This window comes from Gouania willdenowi, chromosome 4 (genome assembly GCF_900634775.1).
Source record: "Gouania willdenowi chromosome 4, fGouWil2.1, whole genome shotgun sequence".
Classification (NCBI taxonomy): Eukaryota; Metazoa; Chordata; class Actinopteri; order Blenniiformes; family Gobiesocidae; genus Gouania; species Gouania willdenowi.
In genome coordinates this window covers 7,418,777-7,439,217 of record NC_041047.1, presented here as the reverse complement: position 1 = coordinate 7,439,217, position 20,441 = coordinate 7,418,777, and the positions used below count along the sequence as shown (strand labels likewise).

Sequence of the window (20,441 nt, the reverse complement as noted above, 5' to 3'; positions counted from 1 at the left end):
AGATGTACGCATGACGTCATCAATATGTGCTGCTTCAGATACGAGAGTAAGTTGAAAGCTGTTATTTTCTATTTATTTTTAAAGGTTAAGACATATCAATGTTTTATTTATCTATGTATTTATCAATCAAACAATACTTTGATATATGTTAACTTGCCGTTTGATTTGACGGAGGTTTTCCACATAATCAAACTATTAGATTCTTGTGAACTTAAAAGCAATAATAAACAACAATACATTTAAAAAAAATCCTATACAATGAGTATTTTTATGTATGTTTTATGAAATCGTTAAGTCATGTCAAACTTCATGTATTGGGGCAGGAGGCAGCAACCTTCAACATAACATCACATTGTGGTACACACACAAACACTTTTAGCTATGTTTTGTGCAAAAAATGTGTACCGTAAATATTTTTATTCATATGTGAAGGAAGCATGACTGTTTTGAAGAAAACTGCCGAAATCTAACTTGTGTTGAATATCTGCATTCTGCAGTCGTGAACATGCAGCATCACCATGTTTACTAAGTGTAATGAAAGAAACGCACACACACAAACACACACACGACAAAAGGCTGAATCAGGAGGGCAGGGAGGGTGGGGGGTGGGTTACCTGATCCTGGATCCATCAGGACCAGCGTCTCATTTCCATATAAATTAAACGTAGGATGGCAAAATGATTACAAACTATAACAAACAATGAAGAGCAAGAACTTTCTGGTCAATGCAAGTTTTTACTGTTTTTGTTTTTTACGTGATCATTTTTCACAAAATGGAAAAAGAAAATGATATTCTCAATTTTGACGACGCACAGGGAAAGCAAACATTTGTGATAGAAGGTATTCACACAACATGCATTTGATTTGTTCAATAACAATCATGTTCTGGGAATTTGTGAAGTCCCATAAACGAATGTTGTATTTTAATGTCGTTGTTATATTGATTTCTTGTATTTGCCCCCAGAAAATACTGCCAAAGTGACTTTTCAACATGGTCCATCTTCTCTGGGGAAGAAACACAAAAAATGACACTCAGAATGAACAAAAAAAAACAACACTTCTATGCATCCGTCTATGGGCCTCCACATCCCACAATGCAGTGCACAAAACTTTTCCGACAATATCAATAAACCAAATGTTTACAGTTTACAACAAACTAAAACAAATTTTGGGCGACCATGGCTCAGGTGGTAGTGGGTCGTCTTCTGATCGAGAGGTTGGGGGTTCGATCCCAGTACCTGACTATGTGTCGAAGTGCCCTTGGGCAAGACACTGAACCCTAAGTTGCTCCCAGTGGTCGACTAGCGCCTTGCATGGCAGTCCTGTCCCACTGGTGTGTGAATGTGAGAGTGAATGGGTGAATGAGCTGTTATGTAAAGCGCTTTGAGACTGCTTCAGTGTGGTGATAAAGCGCTATATAAAATCAAGACCATTTACCATTTACCATTACTTTCGAGCAGTAATTTCAACGTTATATGTAATTTTTTAGAGCAGATGAGGAGCTTTAATGCAATAATATATTTTAGAAAGTGTCTATTTGTACGGTCGCCGTACAAACAACCCCCGGTGTTATTGGTACGGTTACCGAAGTACACGTAAGTAGAGTCTTAGGGTTAGGTTATAACCCAATATCGCAACAATTTTTAGGGTTAGTGTTGTGTTTAGGGTAATGTTTAGCCTTAGTCACGTGACCTAAACTGGCAAAATAGGTGCGCTGCGTATGGATAGAATGTATGGACAGCCACTGCTTATATTTTAAGAAATGTTGTTTTTCTCCTTCTTTGACTTGGAAAGTTTGAATTTGCTAATTTGATGTTTTCACATGTCTGACTCCGTCCTAGCCGTCATCAGCCACATCTTGTGATTCAGAACCCCACAAATCAACTTACTGATATTGGATCCATTACATACCATGGTGCAGTAAACATTAAACACAGGTCACGTAGCAAACAACAGGCATCTGTTTTCATTGTGCCTGCTCTGTTTTGGGTCTGTATTGATTCAATGGGATCATTCACGACCCAGACTGCTGCTCAGTCACCTTGCCAGCAGTGATGTACGAGACTGTGGCTCATTAGGCACAAACAGAGAAAAGTTTAGGAGAATTTAGATAGGTGTATCTGATTAATGGTTGGGTGAAACAAAGTGTTAGGGTTTCTCCTCAATATTCTGGTTTTTTTTGGTGTTTTTTTGGCCACAACATTAAAGCTGATATCTGGAGATTCTGAGAAATCTATGTTTATGTATGATTCTTTTGAAATACGAAAAAATACCTAACTAGTCTTTTACTATTGTCTACTGCCGGTGGCCATTCATGTACATTAATGTATATAAGTCCCCCCATCGTCCTATAGACCTCTATACAAATTAAAACGAGCGGCGTGATCGCCCAGCCAATAGGCTTCGACTTCCTGTTTTTGAGACTGTCAATCAAAATGAATTCGGAACTGTGCACGGAAACAAGGCCGTGAATCACATCAGCAAACAGGTATATATGATTTTGGCTCTTATCTGACCCGTAGACCTATATCAATGCGACCCAATGCGACCTTGTTATATTCCGCGATGCGCGTGCAGAAAAGTGGAGGCGTGGCTTCCGGTAGATTGGCAGAGGCAGTGGGAGGAAGTGGATCTGTTTAGGGCGGAACATCGAGACGTTCTTCAGAAACTCTGGATATCAGCTTCAGGATCCTCACATAGGTTCAGTAATGCAGACATAGATGTTAAAGTTCTTATTGTTGCCTTTTGTCTTGTCTTTGTTTCCAACAGTGGTTCTCAAACTTTTTTGGGTATTTCTCACTTTGAAAGGAAGGTTTTCTTTCAAGCCCCACCTGCACCCATCGCCCCCCCAAATAATCCTGACAAATAACACATTTTCAAATGTATTGAACTAACGGGGAACAAGTAACATCCTATTTCATAATAAACCGAAAACTAAATTAAATGAATCACCTGCATAAAAAATGAATGCAGTCATTAAAATGACAGGAAAAAATGAAACATTGTTCACAACTTGTTCCAAAAAGCTTAAGAAAACATTAAAAAAAAACATTTTAAGTGAGTTTTCGAAAGTTTGTTTATTGTTCCGCTCCATGTGAAGTGCATGCCAACATTAATCATATTTTTTTACTTTCGTACATTGTTATATTTGGTTCCTGGCTACATATCTAATGCAGTCTATTAATATAATGCTCTTTCAGTTTCTGCTCCATTTTTTAGTCTTCTCATTATTTTATTTTAGTGTTATTGATCTTTGTTGTCAACAAAGAAAGGTTTTAATTTAAGGAATATGAAATTGAAAATTTCCTCCTGTTTGTCACGCCCCACCTGTCATACCTCCATTCCACAAAAGGGGGCACACCACACACTTTGAGAATCACTGGTTAACACTGTACGATGTATTGTGTAATACTGTATTTTAGATGATCGGTCTAAAGCTGATTAGAGAAAACTTTGTGAATTCATATAGAAATTTATTTTTGACATCAACTTTTAACCTCAAGCACACGTTATAACCCTCTTTATGTGGCCATCATCATTTTGGAGATTTCAACCAATCACTGTTTGCGTATCATGTTATCGTGACATCACGACTATATCCGCTCCCGTAGACAGTCTGATGTTAAAACGCATTTCAATCTGTTGTTTTAACGTTTAGTTATGTGTCATCACTGGGATCCAGATATGATAGGATAGGCGATAATGGGCTCGTGATAACATTAAGATACAATATGTTGGAAAGGGAAAAGAAAATCAATTTGATATACTCACATACTCAACATAGGTTTTAAACTCAATAGGAATATTTAAAAACAAAACAAAAACTTAATAATCGTTTTAGTATGGCTATATCTTCAGAGGGGGTCACTGCTTCTTCACTAAGTCTCAAGTCAAGGTCATTCAAGTCCAAGTCATGTGACTCGAATCCACACCTCTGAATATCTTGTCACGCGGCGTCGTAGCACTTTTAGTTAAAAGTGCTTTTTTTATTTCTTCTGCAGCTTTTAAATCACCTCTCATTCCTACTAGTAACGTTTACATATAACAGTATGTTTTCAGTTTGCTTTCATTTGAGTTTTCTTTGTCATTTGGTAAAGGAGAGATTGGTTTCATCACCCAGTAAACACTAGGGGTGTCCCGATACGATATCAATATTGGATATATCTATATATATGTATGTATATATATTTAGAATTTTTTTTCAATTTTTTATTTCTTTAATTCAATTGTAGAATACTGTAGATTAAATTAAATTAAATAAATGAAAAATAAATTTAAATGTATGATTCATGCTGATATCGGATCAATATTGGTATCGGCCGATAAGCAATAAAGGCTGCAATATCGTTATCATATCGGAAAGGAAAAAATTGTAACGGGACATCCCCAGTAAACACTGAAAGGTATTTACAAAGTAGTGACCCTCAAAAGTTCTACAGTTCAAAACAAGGGCTCTACTAGGGTTAAAATAGCTAACTTTAAACAACCTAAATGTTTCCGCTGCTTGTTTGATTTATCTTGTCTATTTATCCTACTTTTTCTTTATATAGAATGCAATATTTACACCTGTAAATGTGTGTAATCTTTTGGGAATGGAACATCAAACACAAGCACAAACAGATAAGGCAACAACAACAACACAAGCAGAGCAATAGGTTGGTAGAAGGGTCGAAGAAGTGAAAAAAAATCTGACTCGCAGAGCGGTAAATGGAGAGATGGAGAGACAGGAGATAAATGAGTGAGGAAGGCATTTATTTAGAAAAGGGACACACAAAAAAGAGGACAGACAAAGGTGAGCGAAGACAAAACAAAGAGAAGACGGAGAGGCTGAGGGTGAGATGAGGTACGGCGTGGAACACAAACTCATCAGTAACTCCTAAAGTCACCTTGTTTGTGCTTCCTGTGCAGCGTCTAATTTGAATTCTATTACGTTCTTGTTAGTGCTGCACATTCACACGAATATGGTGGTGGTGGTGGTGGTGGTGGTGGGGGGGGGGGGGTATAAAGGAATAAAAAAGAAACAAATGACAAACAAATTAGTGTGTGTGTGTGTGTGTGTGTGTGTGTGTGTGTGTGTGTGTGTGTGTGTGTGTGTGTGTGTGTGTGTGTGTGTGTGTGTGTGTGTGTGTGTGTGTGTGTGTGTGTGTGTGTGTGTGTGTGTGTGTGTGTGCTACATTGGTGCTTTCTAGGTATTCCACAAATACTATACGCAGGTGTAAGGGAAGGAGAGTTAGTCGAGCACAGACAAACTAAGTGTGGCCAGATGGACTGACTGGCTGCTTTGCAGGAAGTAACAGGCGGCACGCTTCTTGTTGATTGGCTTTAATTATGATCTACTGCTGTGCATCCCAGAGAACTGCTGACTGAGTAATATGTAATATGTGTGTGTGCGTGTGTGTGTGTGTGTGTGTGGGGAATCCAGAAATTTTGGAGTAAAAACAGGATAGGCTGAGGTGTAGCACTCATAAAAGCTCTGTGTGCAGAGTTGTGTTTGATTTTAGTTTTTTCGATCAATGGTAGACTTACATTATCTCCCCAGTTGATGGCTCCCATCAATTACCAAAAAATGTACTTTGACGGGCCTGTACTACAAAGCTGGATTTCCTCTTATCGCTCTAACTTCCGGGATTTACTTGGTTTGTCCTGTGCTATGACGCTGGCTAACTTCTTACGGGGATAAATCACCATGGTAACTTAGGCGGAACACTTAACTGGGTCGGAACCAGGTTATGAAGTGGATAAGATCTGAGCGAGTATAAAAGTCCCACCTCCTGACCAATCAGTTCTCTTAGAAAATGAGCTGCCCATTGTTAGTAGATGCTGGTTGGTGCAGATCTGACAGCTGTGTTTAGGAAAGAAAGATTATTAATGGATAAATGCAATCCTTTCATTTACTGATGACATCATTTAGCAAAGATATAGATTTACATCTGATGGACTGATCTACAGTCAATCATTCATTCATACGCTATCGTGACGCTGTCATCACCAGCAGGAACATACTACAGTGAAACTATGCGCTCTCATCCCAGTGTGTGTGTGATAAAATGAGGAGGACTACCGGAATAGAAACACAATTTTAAGCACCAAATTATTGATGTCACTGATGACAAACTCAGCCCTTGGTGACATATTTTGTTAAGAAATCTTATAACTAACTCACACTCTCCTGAGTCTCCTGTTGGTCTTTTTTTTTTCTACCTTCCTCACATTGATCCTCCTCTCGTTTATTCCCTCCCTCCACGTTTAGCTCAGCTTTCAGTCAGAGCTGCTCGACATGCCAGGGAACATCTAATTTAGATCAATTCACTATTCCATTCACAGGGATATAATAAGGTGATTAGGCATGGCCTCCTGTGAGAGACACACACACACACACACACACACACACACACACGTGTTGTCGCTTTAGCGCTGATGAAAGTTGACGTTGCGTTTCCCTAAAAATTCTGTGGATGTCCTCTGTCAACAGGACGCAGCTATTGTGCCCCTGAATAATTTGTCTCTTCGCTTTTAATCAGTGTCAGGGAAGAGGAAGAGGAGGAGGAGGAAGAGAGCAAAAAGTGCCTCTAAATATTTGTGAAAGGCTCATTCTATATTGGACATATAGGGCCTGTACTACAAAACTGGATAACTATATCTGGGATATTTCTCCATTAGTGGGCTTCATCTAACCCAGGGGTCTGCAACCTTTACTCTACAAGGAGCCATTCATCCATCTCACCTGGATTAAAGTCCTCCCGTAGCTGCAAAAAATACCTTCTCAATGAAGACAATTCAGTGCGTTAAATTCTATACAGTTACAATTATATGGCATAATGTTTGATTTAATTTGATTAGATTTTTATTGATCATGTAAATTACAATTTAAAATAAAATAAGATAAACTCACATCAAGAAATAAAACACTACCTTGCATCTTCAAAATTTTACGCATCTCAGTTTACATGAACACAATGTTACATAAAGAAGATTTTTTAAAGTTAATGTATTTGAAAGGCTACAAAAAGTAACTTGAACATGTCGATCAACACATGCTAATTGCTCATTTCTGGCCACACACAGAGCATGCATATTTAACCTGCACATTGGTGGTTAAATTAATCTGTCCACACACACAATTCAAATCTCTATTTTCTTCCAGAATAGTGTTTTTGTTGGTTTAATTATCTTACCAGGATTAAAAACTTAAAGTTAACCAGAGGTGCAGGAAAGTTGATGGTCTGTAGATGTTGCAGGAGGTGAAGTAGGAAGATGCTGAGTCATTGCACGTGATTTATTTTAGGTCAACAAATTGTTATATCTTGATTTTATTTGTCATTAATTCTTAAAAGCCTCTGTAAAAAGATAACTATTTATTTCAATTTTTTTTTTAAGTTATAGAGAGCCATTGCAAAAGAGTCAAAGAGCCACATTAGGCCCCAGAACCGCAGGTTGCAGACCCCTGATCTAACCAAACATTCTCTATCACAGAGCAGCTGTACTACTAGGCAGGATATAAATACGTTCATGTAAGCCAGGTGATTTCAGCCTGGCTACGTGCGCACTCCAGTGAAATGGGTGGAGATTGCAGCGTCAGACCAATCACAATCACGGAGAAACTGTAGATCAAATTACGTCACAATTGAGGAATAACTATTTAAAAAAACTAGTACAGTGCGTGTCGGAAGTATGTATTCGTATAGTGGGAGCTTAAGTAGAGTTGTCAGTTATGGCCAAATGAATATGTGTTTGAAGGTTGGATGTACAAAGAGGTGTACGTACTCGGTTTTACATTTCTGTTGTCATTTTGTGTATTATTTTTTGTAAATATTTAGTTTTGTGTATTTTGACCAATTTTCATATTTTTATTGTCGTTTGGTGTATTTTTCTGTAATGTATGTTTCTGGAGTCATTTTGTATATTGGTCTTGACCAGGTTAGGTGTTTAGCCCAAGTTACCATGGTGATTTAGCGCGATAAGAGGAACTCCAGCTTTGTAGTACTGTACAGGCCCATAAAGCTCATGATGGTGTTGCTAATCCCAACCTCAACATCTGTAACAATCTCAAAACATATCCAAACAATAACAATGCCAAATTAAATTATTTGATTGTTCAAACCAACCTTTTTTGTTTTTATTTCAGCACACCTGTCAGTGTTTGTGTGACCGTGGCAGTGATTTATTGAGGGCCCTCACAGAGCGTGGACTTTTAAAAGTAGAGAATGAAAGTGCTGATACGTGAGAAGTCTCCACTGGGCCACAGGACACCTGGAAGTTTGGACTCATAATACAATAATTGGCTGGAGAAGCTTCGGGCACCTTTAATATCAGTGATACTGCTCAACAGAGGCTGCAGAATAATGGGATGCTGACTGTGAGGAGACCATTGTATTGCCTATGATGACATTATCTCTGGTCATCTATATCTTCTCAAGCTGTGTTACTGCTCAGACGAGGCAGCAGACTGGGCAGCTGCTGATTCATCATCCATCCGTCATTCTTATATACCTGCTCAACACAATCAGAGCCAGAAAGTGATGGAGAAGATCCAAAATTACCTGGACAATACTCCCTCAGAAGGTTGATAAGTCGGTCCTGAGTGTGTTGCCTTATTCCACCAAGGAGGTCATATTCTCATTATATTTTGAAGGGGAACCGGATCAATATACTCATTCTGGAACATGATAAATAAGCTATCAATAACTAATGTTTATAACCTAAAAGGTATCAAACTGATTCCAACAGTGTTGGTGTGAGCTTTACCTTGGCCAGGTCCTAAATGTGGAGATAGAGCTGTAATAAAAATAGACATATAGAATAGATCAAAAATAGAATAGTTCATTATTGTCATTGTTTAAAACATTAAAAAGCAGCTCTTCTTCACTAGCAGCAAGATATTCACATTGAAAAGAATTGTGTTCTATTTCCTCTGTAATGTTTGCCTTTTTGTCCACTGTGTTTACTGAAAAGAAGGAAAATTAACATTCATTAAACACTATTGATGGTTCAGGACAAAATTGCTTGACATGGATTCCTTTTAAATAATTTAAATGATTTTGTTGTTCTTAAAACCTTCTTCATATTCAGCCATTGTGTAATGTATGTCCATAGATGCTAACTGGAGTAATTTTGGGAAAGTATTTTGACAGAGTGAGGACAATAGTTTCAAACTGCTGTCAGGAGGACGTCTGTCACTCTGGGATCGACGGTGACAGGATGTGAATCCATGAGACTGCATTTCTGTCTGGCGTCAGTGATCATCGATACGCTAATGGAAGCTTTTTTTATTTTTATTTTGGAGATATTGCAGCATAAAAACACAGAAAATGAAGGGATGACGGTAGTAGTGATGTACAAATCATAAATAATAAATAATCATTCCATCCAGGTAATGACAACACAGCTCGACAGAGACTCACGTGCTTTTGCTTTGAAAAACAGGATGAAACTAAAACAAAGGAGAGATCTGACATGTGAATGGACAGCAGCTTTCATCACAAGCAACAAAGAGATAAAGAGCGAACACACATTTTTTTTTAGTTACTATGAAATGTCTTTATCTGCTCTCATTACTACCGCTGTAAATCAGCAGGGCTTTGAAGTGTGATGGATTGTATTTCACCAAATTTTTCATGAGTCTTTTACCAGTGAAATACGTCAATAGTAGTCAGACAAGACTGAGGTCATTGTACTGGGCCCACGACACCTTAGAGAAACCTATGCTAGCCTAACTGCCCTAGATGGCATCACTCTGGCATGAAGCACAACTGTTAGAAACCTTGGGGTTCTATTTGATCAGGATTTATCCTTCAACTCTCACATAAAACAAACTTCAAGAACTGCCTTCTTTCATCTCCGTAACATTGCTAAAATCAGATCTATCCTGTCTCAGGGCGACGCCGAAAAGCTAGTCCATGCTTTTGTTACCTCTCGACTGGATTATTGTAATTCTCTTTTAGTTGCCTTGTCTTAAGCGACTTGCTGCCCGAGCAAGTCGCTTAAGACACTTCAGCTGGTTCAAAATGCTGCAGCACGTGTACTGACTAAAACTAGGAGAAGAGATCACATTACTCCTGTATTAGCCTCTCTGCATTGGCTTCCCATAAAATATAGAATAGAATTCAAGATTCTTCTTCTCACTTATAAAGCCCTAAATGGACAGGCACCAGTCTATCTCAAGGAGCTTGTAGTGCCATACAATCCCCCCATAACACTACGCTCTCAAAATGCTGGCCTACTCGTTGTTCCATTTGTCTCTAAAAGTAGTATAGGAGGAAGAGCTTTCAGTTATCAGGCCCCACTTCTCTGGAACCATCTACCAACCACGGTTCGGGGGGCAGACACCCTCTCTACCTTTAAGGTTAGGCTCAAAACATTCCTCTTTGGTAAAGCTTTTAGTTAGGAACCAGCTCATAGCTCATAATTAAGATGCAATAGGCACAGACTGCCGGTGGGGGGGTCTGGCATGCTCGGTTGGAGAGAGGTTGGAGAAGGCGTTAAGAGAGAGGTCATTTAGGTTAGAGAGGGACCAGAGAGGGTCCCATTCCTCTCTCAAACACTCCCTCTGTGTCTGCTTCTTCCCTTGTGTGTTTGCTCCTGTACTCCTTCTGGCTTTTGTCTTGCAGGTCCGTGGGATCCTTAGTGTGGAGTTACAGAGTCTCAACAACTCTGTCTCCACCCTTTCCTCTGCACACACCCAACACAGCATAATGTGGATGGCTGTTCATCATAGGAATAAGATCCACACAAGGTTCCTGCTGCTTAACAGAAGGTTTTCCTTGCCGCCATGATGAATTCATGTTGGGTGTGGGATACATATGAATGTGCATATACGTATATATGCATATGTGTGTATCCATAAAATGAAGAGTCCGTCCTTAAGACTGGTGTACTGTAAAGTGTCTTGAGATACCATTGGTTATGATTTGGCGCTATACAAATAAAAGATTGATTGATTGATTGATTGATTGATAGTAGGGTTTAGTGTTGTGTTCAAGACCACACTATCCGAGACCAAGACTTACCCGAGACCAGAATGCACCAAGACCAAGACAAGAACAAGACTTCTGGGAACCGAGACCAAGACCAAGACCATCAACATTTTTTTTTAAATTTAAAAAAATATATAAATAATTAAAAATATGACAAGGTTCGACAGTTAAATAACATTCTCTCTTTACTGTAGTTTTAGTTTCTTTTTAATACATTTGACGGACAAAAAAGGTGCCTGCAAAAAATTAACTAAAATATTAAAACTACTACTGCTATTGATAAATTCACAGTTATTCTACATATTTGAAAACAAGATTTGTATGTCAGCTGAATGTACAGCAAGTGTTTTAAAAGTATTTCTTGGCAGAATTAGTGCTGGTCTCGAATGGTCTTGAGGGAAAATCCCGAGTCCGAAACAAGACCGAGACCGTTAAAATTTGGTCTCGAGACCAAGACCGGTCTCGACTACTACAACACTAATAGGGTTTGACAACATGTCTCTCCTCTATGAGTACTGTACCCTCCTATTACCTTTGGGGTCAATTTGACCCCATTCAATGTTTATCATCAAAAAAAAAGTTGACTTTTTTCTTTTTGCTTCATGTTTCATGACTCTTCCAACTTTGATGGGTACAATTAGTTAAGCATAAATTTATAATGATGATATTTTTTCAATGTACTGAACACATTATGCACGCATTGGTGTTCCTCTGGGGTCACATTGACCCCAAGCCGTTAAAGCTGTTTAAAACTTTAAAACAAACGCTTTCTCTCTCTCGCTCTCTTAAATATGTCCTCAAGGAAAAGGTTCACTGTTTTCTCTTTTGGAACAGCTCTTTCACAGTGAAAGTGATGTAGAGGAGAATGTGTCTGAGAAAGAGGACTTTATAGTGAATAACCCCAAATATGTTACAAAAAGGAATACAATTAAGTAAATAAATATGTTTCATGAATGTGCACCCCAAATTAGAAACTTCTTGGATGAAAGATTTTCAAGGTACACTAACTCTAAAAATGAAAGTTTACCCTGATGGTGGCGCTGCAGGAAAGGTCATATCATCACCACCAACCAATGGGGTTCATATTATTGTGGTCAAATTTGAGAAGATTTGGATGAAAACTATTCAAGATTAATTCATTCTAATTTAAAGGTTTGGCCTGATTGTGGGACTATAGAACAGGTCAAGGTTTCATTATTAAGAGGTTATTAATGTATTCAACAAATAAACAAAGTGCCTGACACAAACACTTGATCAACACTTTTTGGAAAATCATTTTCTGGAGGCAAATATCCTTGGGGTCAAATTGACTCTAAGGGTAAAATGTGTAAGTAATATTTGATGATAATAGGAGGGTTAAAGAAACGTGCTCAACATTAACATTCAGCCCAAACCAAAGCCGCAGGCCTTCCTTTTCACGACTGCTCCGTGACCCCATCAGAGGAATACAAACTTTCTTTAGGGAAAATTTAAGTAAATGTTTGTGATTCTCGCGGCTCTGCAGCTCTGGACATTTGGAGCCTCTGCATTTATGGCTTGACTTTTGCACATGTGGACAGAAAAATGTGTGTGAGGTGAATGGTAATCCAAGTGTAACTTTAGACACTTCTGGCTTTAAACCTTGGAGTTAAAAGTTAACTGACTTTGTGAGAGTTTATGGGAATGACATGTACCTCAACGCAGAGGTGTATAGTAATGAAGGAAATATAGTTTGTTTGTTTTTTCTAATGATTTGTACTTTACTTCAAGTTTTTTTTATAATCAACACTTTTACTTTTATTCAACTACATGTAAAAGTAAAAAAAAAAAAAAAAAAAAAAAATATATATATATATATATATATATATATATATATATATATATATATATACTATACTGTACTTTTGCCAACTCGTTACAAATGAAAATATTAATATAATTATTCTGGAATCTAAGTACTTTTGATTCTTAAGTACATTTAATGTGAGCTGCTTAAAGACTTTTACTCAAGCCAGAGTAGATATATTTTGGTTTTGCTATCTGGTACATAACAGCACCATCTAGAGGATTTCATAGGCTTTGCATTTAGTTTTTGATGAGGTTAAAAGTTGTAATGATTTTAATTTTCAAATTTCTATTACTTAAAAAATATATAATATTGTAATTATTTATTTGTATATAATTTAGTTTAGGTAATATGAGTCAAACATAAAGAGTGGCTTTGACTAACAAAACTATATCACCTCAAAAGTGACTTCAACTGAACTATATATATTTTTTAAAAAACTGAAAAATATATGTGAAAATATATAAAAACAGAGTTTCCTGCTTTTGCAATAAAGCTATGCATATGTATTTATGAGTACAACTAATTAACTAACTATACTAGATTAGAGCTTTAAATAATCGATTAGGTATAAGAATAAAAACAGTAACATTCTCACTATACATTTCAACATTAAGCAACAAAAGTGTTGCTATTATTCGAACAGAAGCATTCATCTGTCGATTGCGTGTAAACTGTGAGGTTATGAGTGTCAATAGAGGTCATAATAATAATATTACAATTACATAATAAAAAATGTAAACAAAATTGAAGAAATAAAAGCAATAAAATACAATTCTGCATCCTGAGCAAATAATTTAAATGTTCGAATAATTCGCATTCCCTTTGAAAAACAAATCCCACATGCTTTTAGATTTGACTTTTCCTCATTTTGTTATGTAATAATTCACTTAAGATAACCTTTTTTATATTGATAGCTAATAAAGGCCTACTGTGAATACGCTTTATTTTTGATATAATACAACGACATGCCTTATTTTTCAAATAAAACATTTCCTTGCAATAAAATGAGTAGAAACATGAATTATTATTATTATTATTATTATTATTATTATTATTATTATTATTATTATTATTATAATAATAATAATAATAATAATAATAATAATAATAATAATAATAATAATAATAATAATAATAATAATAACCCTCCTGTTCCATGTTGCTTTCTTATATTTTACAATAAATCGTAAAACGCACTTCCTCTGTAGGAACCTTTGTTGTTATTCATTGTTCCTAGAGCTAGACTTTACCTCCGGTCCGCTGTTGTCGTCACTTCCTCTCCTCGTGAAACTCGTCGTACATGTGAGCTTTTGCCTGTTGTTGCTCACTGTTTGGTTACTTTTGATTAAACTACTTCCAGAAATCGTCTGATGGTGATCGACAGTAGGATTATGGAGTCCCCAGAGGAGGCTGCGCTGATGGCGGAGGAGTCCGAGGAGGAGACCGGTAACGAGCTGTCGGACGGAGAGGTGAGTTACTTTATTTACTGTGACCCAATCTACGCCAAAATAAGTCATATAAGAGTTGTTTCTCGGAATGGATTTTGGAGGCACTGAAATACTAAATATTAAGTTTTTACGTTATATATTTAATTTTTCTTTTCTTTTTTTTTTTTCTTTTTTTTTTAAAATAAACGTTTTGATCCGTAGTTTAACAATTGTGACGTAGTTCAGAGAATGTTATTCATTCACTACTGTTTGTGTCTGTCCCTTAAATGAGCATTGGGCAGGATTTGTGAAAAAAAAAAAAAACAACTAATTATTTAATTTCAAGTAGTATGTTAAGGTTTCCTTTATGATGTGTCTATTGATACGGAAACGTATTAATAGCTTCGGTGACCATGTTTTCCCCATCTTTTCTACATAAGCGTAATGTGCCTATGTTTCACCCTGTCAGGATGGACCAGTGGTCTAAGGCGCCTGACTCAAGATCAGATCAGATCAGATCGGCGTTAAGTCGAGTTGAAGATCAGAAAGAATTTAATCAGTTACTTCTTTAAAAAGCTTGATCTCGTATCAACCTTCTTGTTTTTCTTTGTAGCTCCAGGAAGCCTTTGCCAAAGGACTCCTGAAGCCTGGGATGAACGTTATGGTCGATAAACGCAAGAAGTTTGTCAACAGTGTGGTGAGTAGAGAATTTTTTTGCTAACATGTTAAATCCAGTTAATAGTTAACGACTATTATTAATTTTACATTTTAAATACCTCTGATGGTTCACGAAGAGAGAGAGAAACACAGATTGATTTTTCCTCTTCAGAATGGGCTCGATTCTCTCATGGGCGTAAGTCAGAAAAGCCGCACAGCAGCGGGGGGGACACAAGCACGCCAAAACATTGTCCATCAGCATTTCTAATATGTTCACATTACCAATAGCTTTATTTGTCATTGCACACGTTACAGAGCAACTGCATTTCATTTCAGTTTCATCCCATCCAAGAAAAACATGAAAAGACAATCATATATAACACTTATAACGTGGGGTGACAGTAGCGGGAGAACTGTGGGTCGCCACGAGAGCGAAGCCCCGTATTTAGATGAAGAAAGGCGTAACAATAGGATAGGTGAGGAGAAAAGGCTGGTTTTAAACTGAATTCCCTATTGTGGAAGTCGGTGTAAAGCTTGGAAAAACCTCCTCATCGAACATGCACCAACAAAAACACAGTCACAGAAAAGCACAAAAACACGTGGAGGGGGGTTGGGCCTGTGGGAGGGTGTTGTGGCGGGGGCAGGGCGGAGAGGGGGAGAGAATTCCAGCCACGAGGGAGGAGGAAACATTGATGGCAGATGATATTAATGATGACTAATAAAATCAGGCTTTCCTCAAAGACACACATTAATCTGTCATTAGTATGAGGGGAAATAGACAAATTTTAACTGTGGTTTGGACAAAAGAATGTGTCAGATCTTCTTACCTGCAGTAATCTCATCAAACCTGTTACATTGCTTGTTAACGAAGGCGTTTCAAATTAAAAGTGCGCCTCAGCATTGTCATGGATTTCAATGACCATTACAAGTGTTAGGAAAACTCCATGTTCCATGATTGCTAGATAGCCCCAAAGAAATGACATCATGGCCCAGTCTGCCTCCTTTGCTTCAGACCGCCTCCATTCAAAGACTGCACGCTTTTGGTCGATATACGCGCGGCGGGCGTGTCAGGAGCCTGGACCGTAGAATACACCCAGGAGAGAGGCGCGTAACTTCTCTTCCTGCACTCGACAAAGGCGGTCGCATTCTCTGCTCCGTCTCCCTCCCTTTTTTGGCCTTGTTTTCTTTACATCCCTATCCAAAAACCGAAATTATGTAATTGATCATTTCATCTCTCAATGCAGTCAACAAAATTTTTCAACAAAAAGAATGGGCAGAGGTGAGTCCGCAGGTCTGGACGGTACGTTTGTTTCTGGATACGCGCTTGACTCCTGATGGAGCATCGTGTGTCTGTCCATTCTTTCTATTGAGGACATGGAAGACATCTACATGATTGGAATTATGGTAGCAAGCATGCTGCTGATTGGAGCTGGCAGCTTTCTGACCTATCGAAAAGTCCATAATACGTTGGCAGCTGTTTGGGAAAGGCTGCCAGTCATTTCTGATGGTTTGTGCAGTGCTCTTAATACTCAGACTCATGTGAAGAACAAATTCAAAAGTAAGCTTGAGGCTACCTTGGAGCGTTTACATGGAATTGAAATCAACTTGGAGAAATAATATGCTTGGCTGCAAGTTAATGCCTCTTTATTAGATTACTTCTGGAGACCTGGACTCATCTACAGAAATTGTGCTAGCCTGAATCGAAAATAAATGGCTTATCATCATTTGCTCCCACAGCCAGCCGCCCAAGGCTGTTGCTTACTCACCAAGATGTTTGTGTAGACATGACGCTCCTTTCCTTTTCTCCACCCCAAACCCTCAACGCCCACCCCCCCACCTGCCCATGTTCTATGTTCTCTAGTTCTTGTTGTAACTGTGTTTTGTTTTATGCTGTACGCTGAGGAGGTTTTTTCCCAGTTTTTCACTGTGCTCCCCAATAGGGAACTCAGTTTATGACCTGTCTTTTCCCCATCTTTGAATGATCCAGGAAAGGCAGCGAATCCCCTTTGCTCTCTAACACTTGGCATATGTTGTGTTGCAGGAGGGTTTGAAACATTGCCTGGCGGACTTCCGTAAAGATCTCCCCTGGCCCGAAAGGCTGGACATGACCAACCCTCCGGCTGAAGACATTCTGTCCAAAGGACAAGTCACGGCTCAACAAGCGTCCAACGGAGAGCTTGATGCAGATGATGATTTTCAGAGAGAAATGTTCTTGTAAGGGATTAATATATTAATAATAATAATAATAATAATAATAAAGTGTGTCTTTAACATACACACAAAAGATCCACAGGACAATTTCCTTTTTGTTGAATTTGCTAATATTCCATCTTCGTAACGCCTTCTTTACGGTCTTGGGGTTCAGGCTGTTTTAAGTGCTTAAAAAGAAAGCGATTAACGGCGTTTTTTCCTGTAATTAATTCATTGCAGTTAACGTGTTAAAGCGTGAGCTCTAGTCTAAACGGTGAAAAAAATGGCATTCATGACATGGAAATTGGTAAACTGTATTTTTAGGGAAATCATATTTTACACTTCAAAAAAGTTACTGTATGTTGAGTTGATCTCTTCTGGTGTGTGTTTAAGCTACCGCCAAGCTCAGGCTACAGTCCTGGAGTCGCTGCCTCTCCTCAAGATGCATGGCATAGTCACCAAGAGGCCTGATGATTACTTTGCAGAAATGGCCAAGTCAGATCAGCAAATGCAGAAGGTGAGATGTTTCACTCACGATTTTGAATCTCATCTCTCGCTCAAAAGATAGTTAAAGCTGCTGGAGGTGATCATTTTTGGATTTTTTTTTTTCTTCTTATTGATCAGTAAATTTATGATTATTTGTTCGGAATAAAAAGGATGTTAAAGGTTGGAATCGCCGCTCGAAAGTTTGTTTTGATCTCCGCTGTAAACACTCTTATTGACAATGTCGTAAAAGTTTTTGCATTGCATTGTGGGATGTGGAGTCCTGTAGACGGATGCATAGAAGTGTTTTTGCTTCATTCATTCAACATTTTACATATTTTTTCTTTTGAGCAAATTATTTATTGTCCTCTAAGGCCTACACTATGCCTTCATCTGATTTAAATAAATATAATCTCCAGCATCCTTAAGCTTGTATATATATATGAAATTTAATCAATTGTTCCATTTTCCTTAAGATCAGGAAAAAGCTGCTTTCAAAGCAGATGATTCTGGACAGGTCCGAGAAGGCTAAAAAGCTGCGTGAGCAACGGAAGTTTGGCAAAAAGGTCAGTCACACATTCCTGAAGCTTTTGTTACACCTGCTGATATTTCTCAATACTCACGTATGAACTAGCAAATTACATGCAAGGAGTAACTGTGAGCTTTGGATTTCCAACAGGTTCAAGTAGAAGTCATCCAGAAGAGACAGAAGGAGAAGAAGGCCATGATGTCTGCTGTAAAGAAATACCAGAAAGGTGCAGGTTTTACAAATGCTTTGGTTTCCAAACATAGGGGAAAAGTACACATTTTTGTTTTGGGGCATAGGTTAGGATTTGGGAAAAAAAATTAAACCTTAATTTTAAGTCTTTTAATGCTAATGGGTGATGAAGCATTCAAAACCAACGAAAATGAGCCCACACATTTTTCCCTATTGCCTTGGACAGACTCGGATGCATTTTTGCAGACGAGTTTCTATCCCCACATGAAATCACATCCTCACTGCCTCACGTCTGCATATCAGTCCATTTACAGCTTTTTATGGTCACTTTTTATTGGAAGCAGACTAATATACTGCTGCCTCCGTTCCCGTGCACCATCGCCTCAGCAGTGATCACGTCGATCGGACTCTAAGTCAGAATACGGATGCGATCGCTTCTGGACAAGCATAATGCCGTTATTTGGCAACTTTATACTGTTTATTTCTGTCATTAACTGGCTGATTTTTTACTTTATCCGGAGTGTTTCGGCACGTGCTCTCTCTCTCTATCTCTGAGTCTCTGTGTCTGTCAGCCTCTGTCTTGTGTGCGATCGCTCCTGACTAACATAATGCAATGAGTTGACATTTTTATGCCGTTTATTATTAACTACTATTAAAAACTGGCTGAGATATCTTACATTTTAGTGTACTTTTTATGTGCTTTTCCCACCATAAATGCATACGAGCCAGCACCGCTCCACAAACTTCAAGTTATTACCGCTATTTTATTTTATTTTTATTTAAACAATCAGAAATTTAGTTTTATATATAAATAAAAACAAATACTCAACAGATGTATGACTTCTACTGTCATTCGCTCCCACGCAATTTCCCTCCATGATTGGACGCCGTCCTGCATACAGACCACGACGCCTCCGACCTGTTATTAAAGCCGAGTGTTTCACTTTCCCCACATTATCCGAAGCTTGTTTTTGAACGTTCAGTTCACTGTGATGATCAGTGGCTGTTACTGTTAATCCATTCTGCTGTAGGGGTGATTGTCAGTAATATTCTGCCTCCCGACACCTGCTTTCACTGGACACATGTGCGACTGACTAAAAAATATACACATAGAGCGCACCGCCGCATTGGCCGCACCCTCAACTTTGAAGGAATAAAAATATTGACCTATACGCTGCAAAATTCGGCAGCTGCGCCTCTCTGAAGAGTTCACGGGCGCTCCCGTGCCGGCTTGTCTGATGACTGCAGTTACCCTAGCAGCCGTTATGTCACTATGTCTATCGTCTTATTTTTTGATCCTGCCCTATAATTCTTTATGTTTTAAAGCTAAACCTCAGCCTCTTGTTGTGCTCACTTCTAGGAATGACTGACAAACTGGATTTCTTGGATGGAGACAAAGCAAAAACTCCTTCGGACAGCTCAAAAAAAGTAACAAACAAGAAAGGGTAAGACCTAAACCTTTCACCTGCAATCGCACATCTCAAACCCAAGATGTTTGATTTTGTTTCATGCCAAATGTTTACGTTTTTTTTTTTTGAAGCCCCAATTCTAAGAGGAAATACAAGGACCAGAAGTTTGGCTTTGGAGGCAAAAAGAGTGGAAAGAAGTGGAACACCAAAGAAAGCTTCAACGACGTTTCTTCTTTCCGTGCCAAAGTGGCTCATGCCAAGGGTGGCCCGAGAGGAAAGAAAGGCCAAAAGAACAGCAAACAGAATGTGAGTCGCACGGGGGGAAAAGATGATCTTATTGCATGAGGAAAACGTGAGATTTTTTGGGGGGTTTCATTGCCCATGAACTCATTCTAAATGTAATCTTTCAGAAACGTCCAGGCAAGTCGGTGCGAAGGAAGATGAAGAGTCGCTCGTAAGAAGAAAAAATACAACTGACGAGCTGGTAAACAGACTGTACTGAAGTGAAAACGACACACACCCTTAAATCCTACAAACTCTTTCAAGTTATCAAATCTGCGTTATAGGGACTGATCTAATTCACGACAGTCAAGTGTAAACCCACCCTTTATTGTGCAGACATCACGTTTGCCCTTTCACAGTCATTTATAAATCTGAACCGCGGCTCGTGATATTTTTTTTTTGTGTGTGCTGAAATGTAAAAAGTTTTTTTGTTGTCAATTTTTATTACAATAAATACATTTAAAAAAGTGTTTA

The 20,441-nt window shown here is 38.3% G+C and overlaps 1 protein-coding gene across 1 annotated transcript; it reads left to right on the top strand.

Annotated features, from left to right (window-relative positions):
• Positions 1–14,066: 14,066 nt before the first annotated feature.
• Positions 14,067–20,441, top strand: ebna1bp2 (EBNA1 binding protein 2). Its single transcript, XM_028443838.1, has 9 exons — positions 14,067–14,270; positions 14,842–14,925; positions 16,927–17,099; positions 17,469–17,592; positions 18,035–18,124; positions 18,238–18,313; positions 19,637–19,721; positions 19,817–19,991; positions 20,096–20,441. Exons 1-9 carry the CDS (start codon positions 14,172–14,174, stop codon positions 20,141–20,143), a joined length of 954 nt encoding a protein of 317 aa, XP_028299639.1. The 5' UTR covers positions 14,067–14,171; the 3' UTR covers positions 20,144–20,441.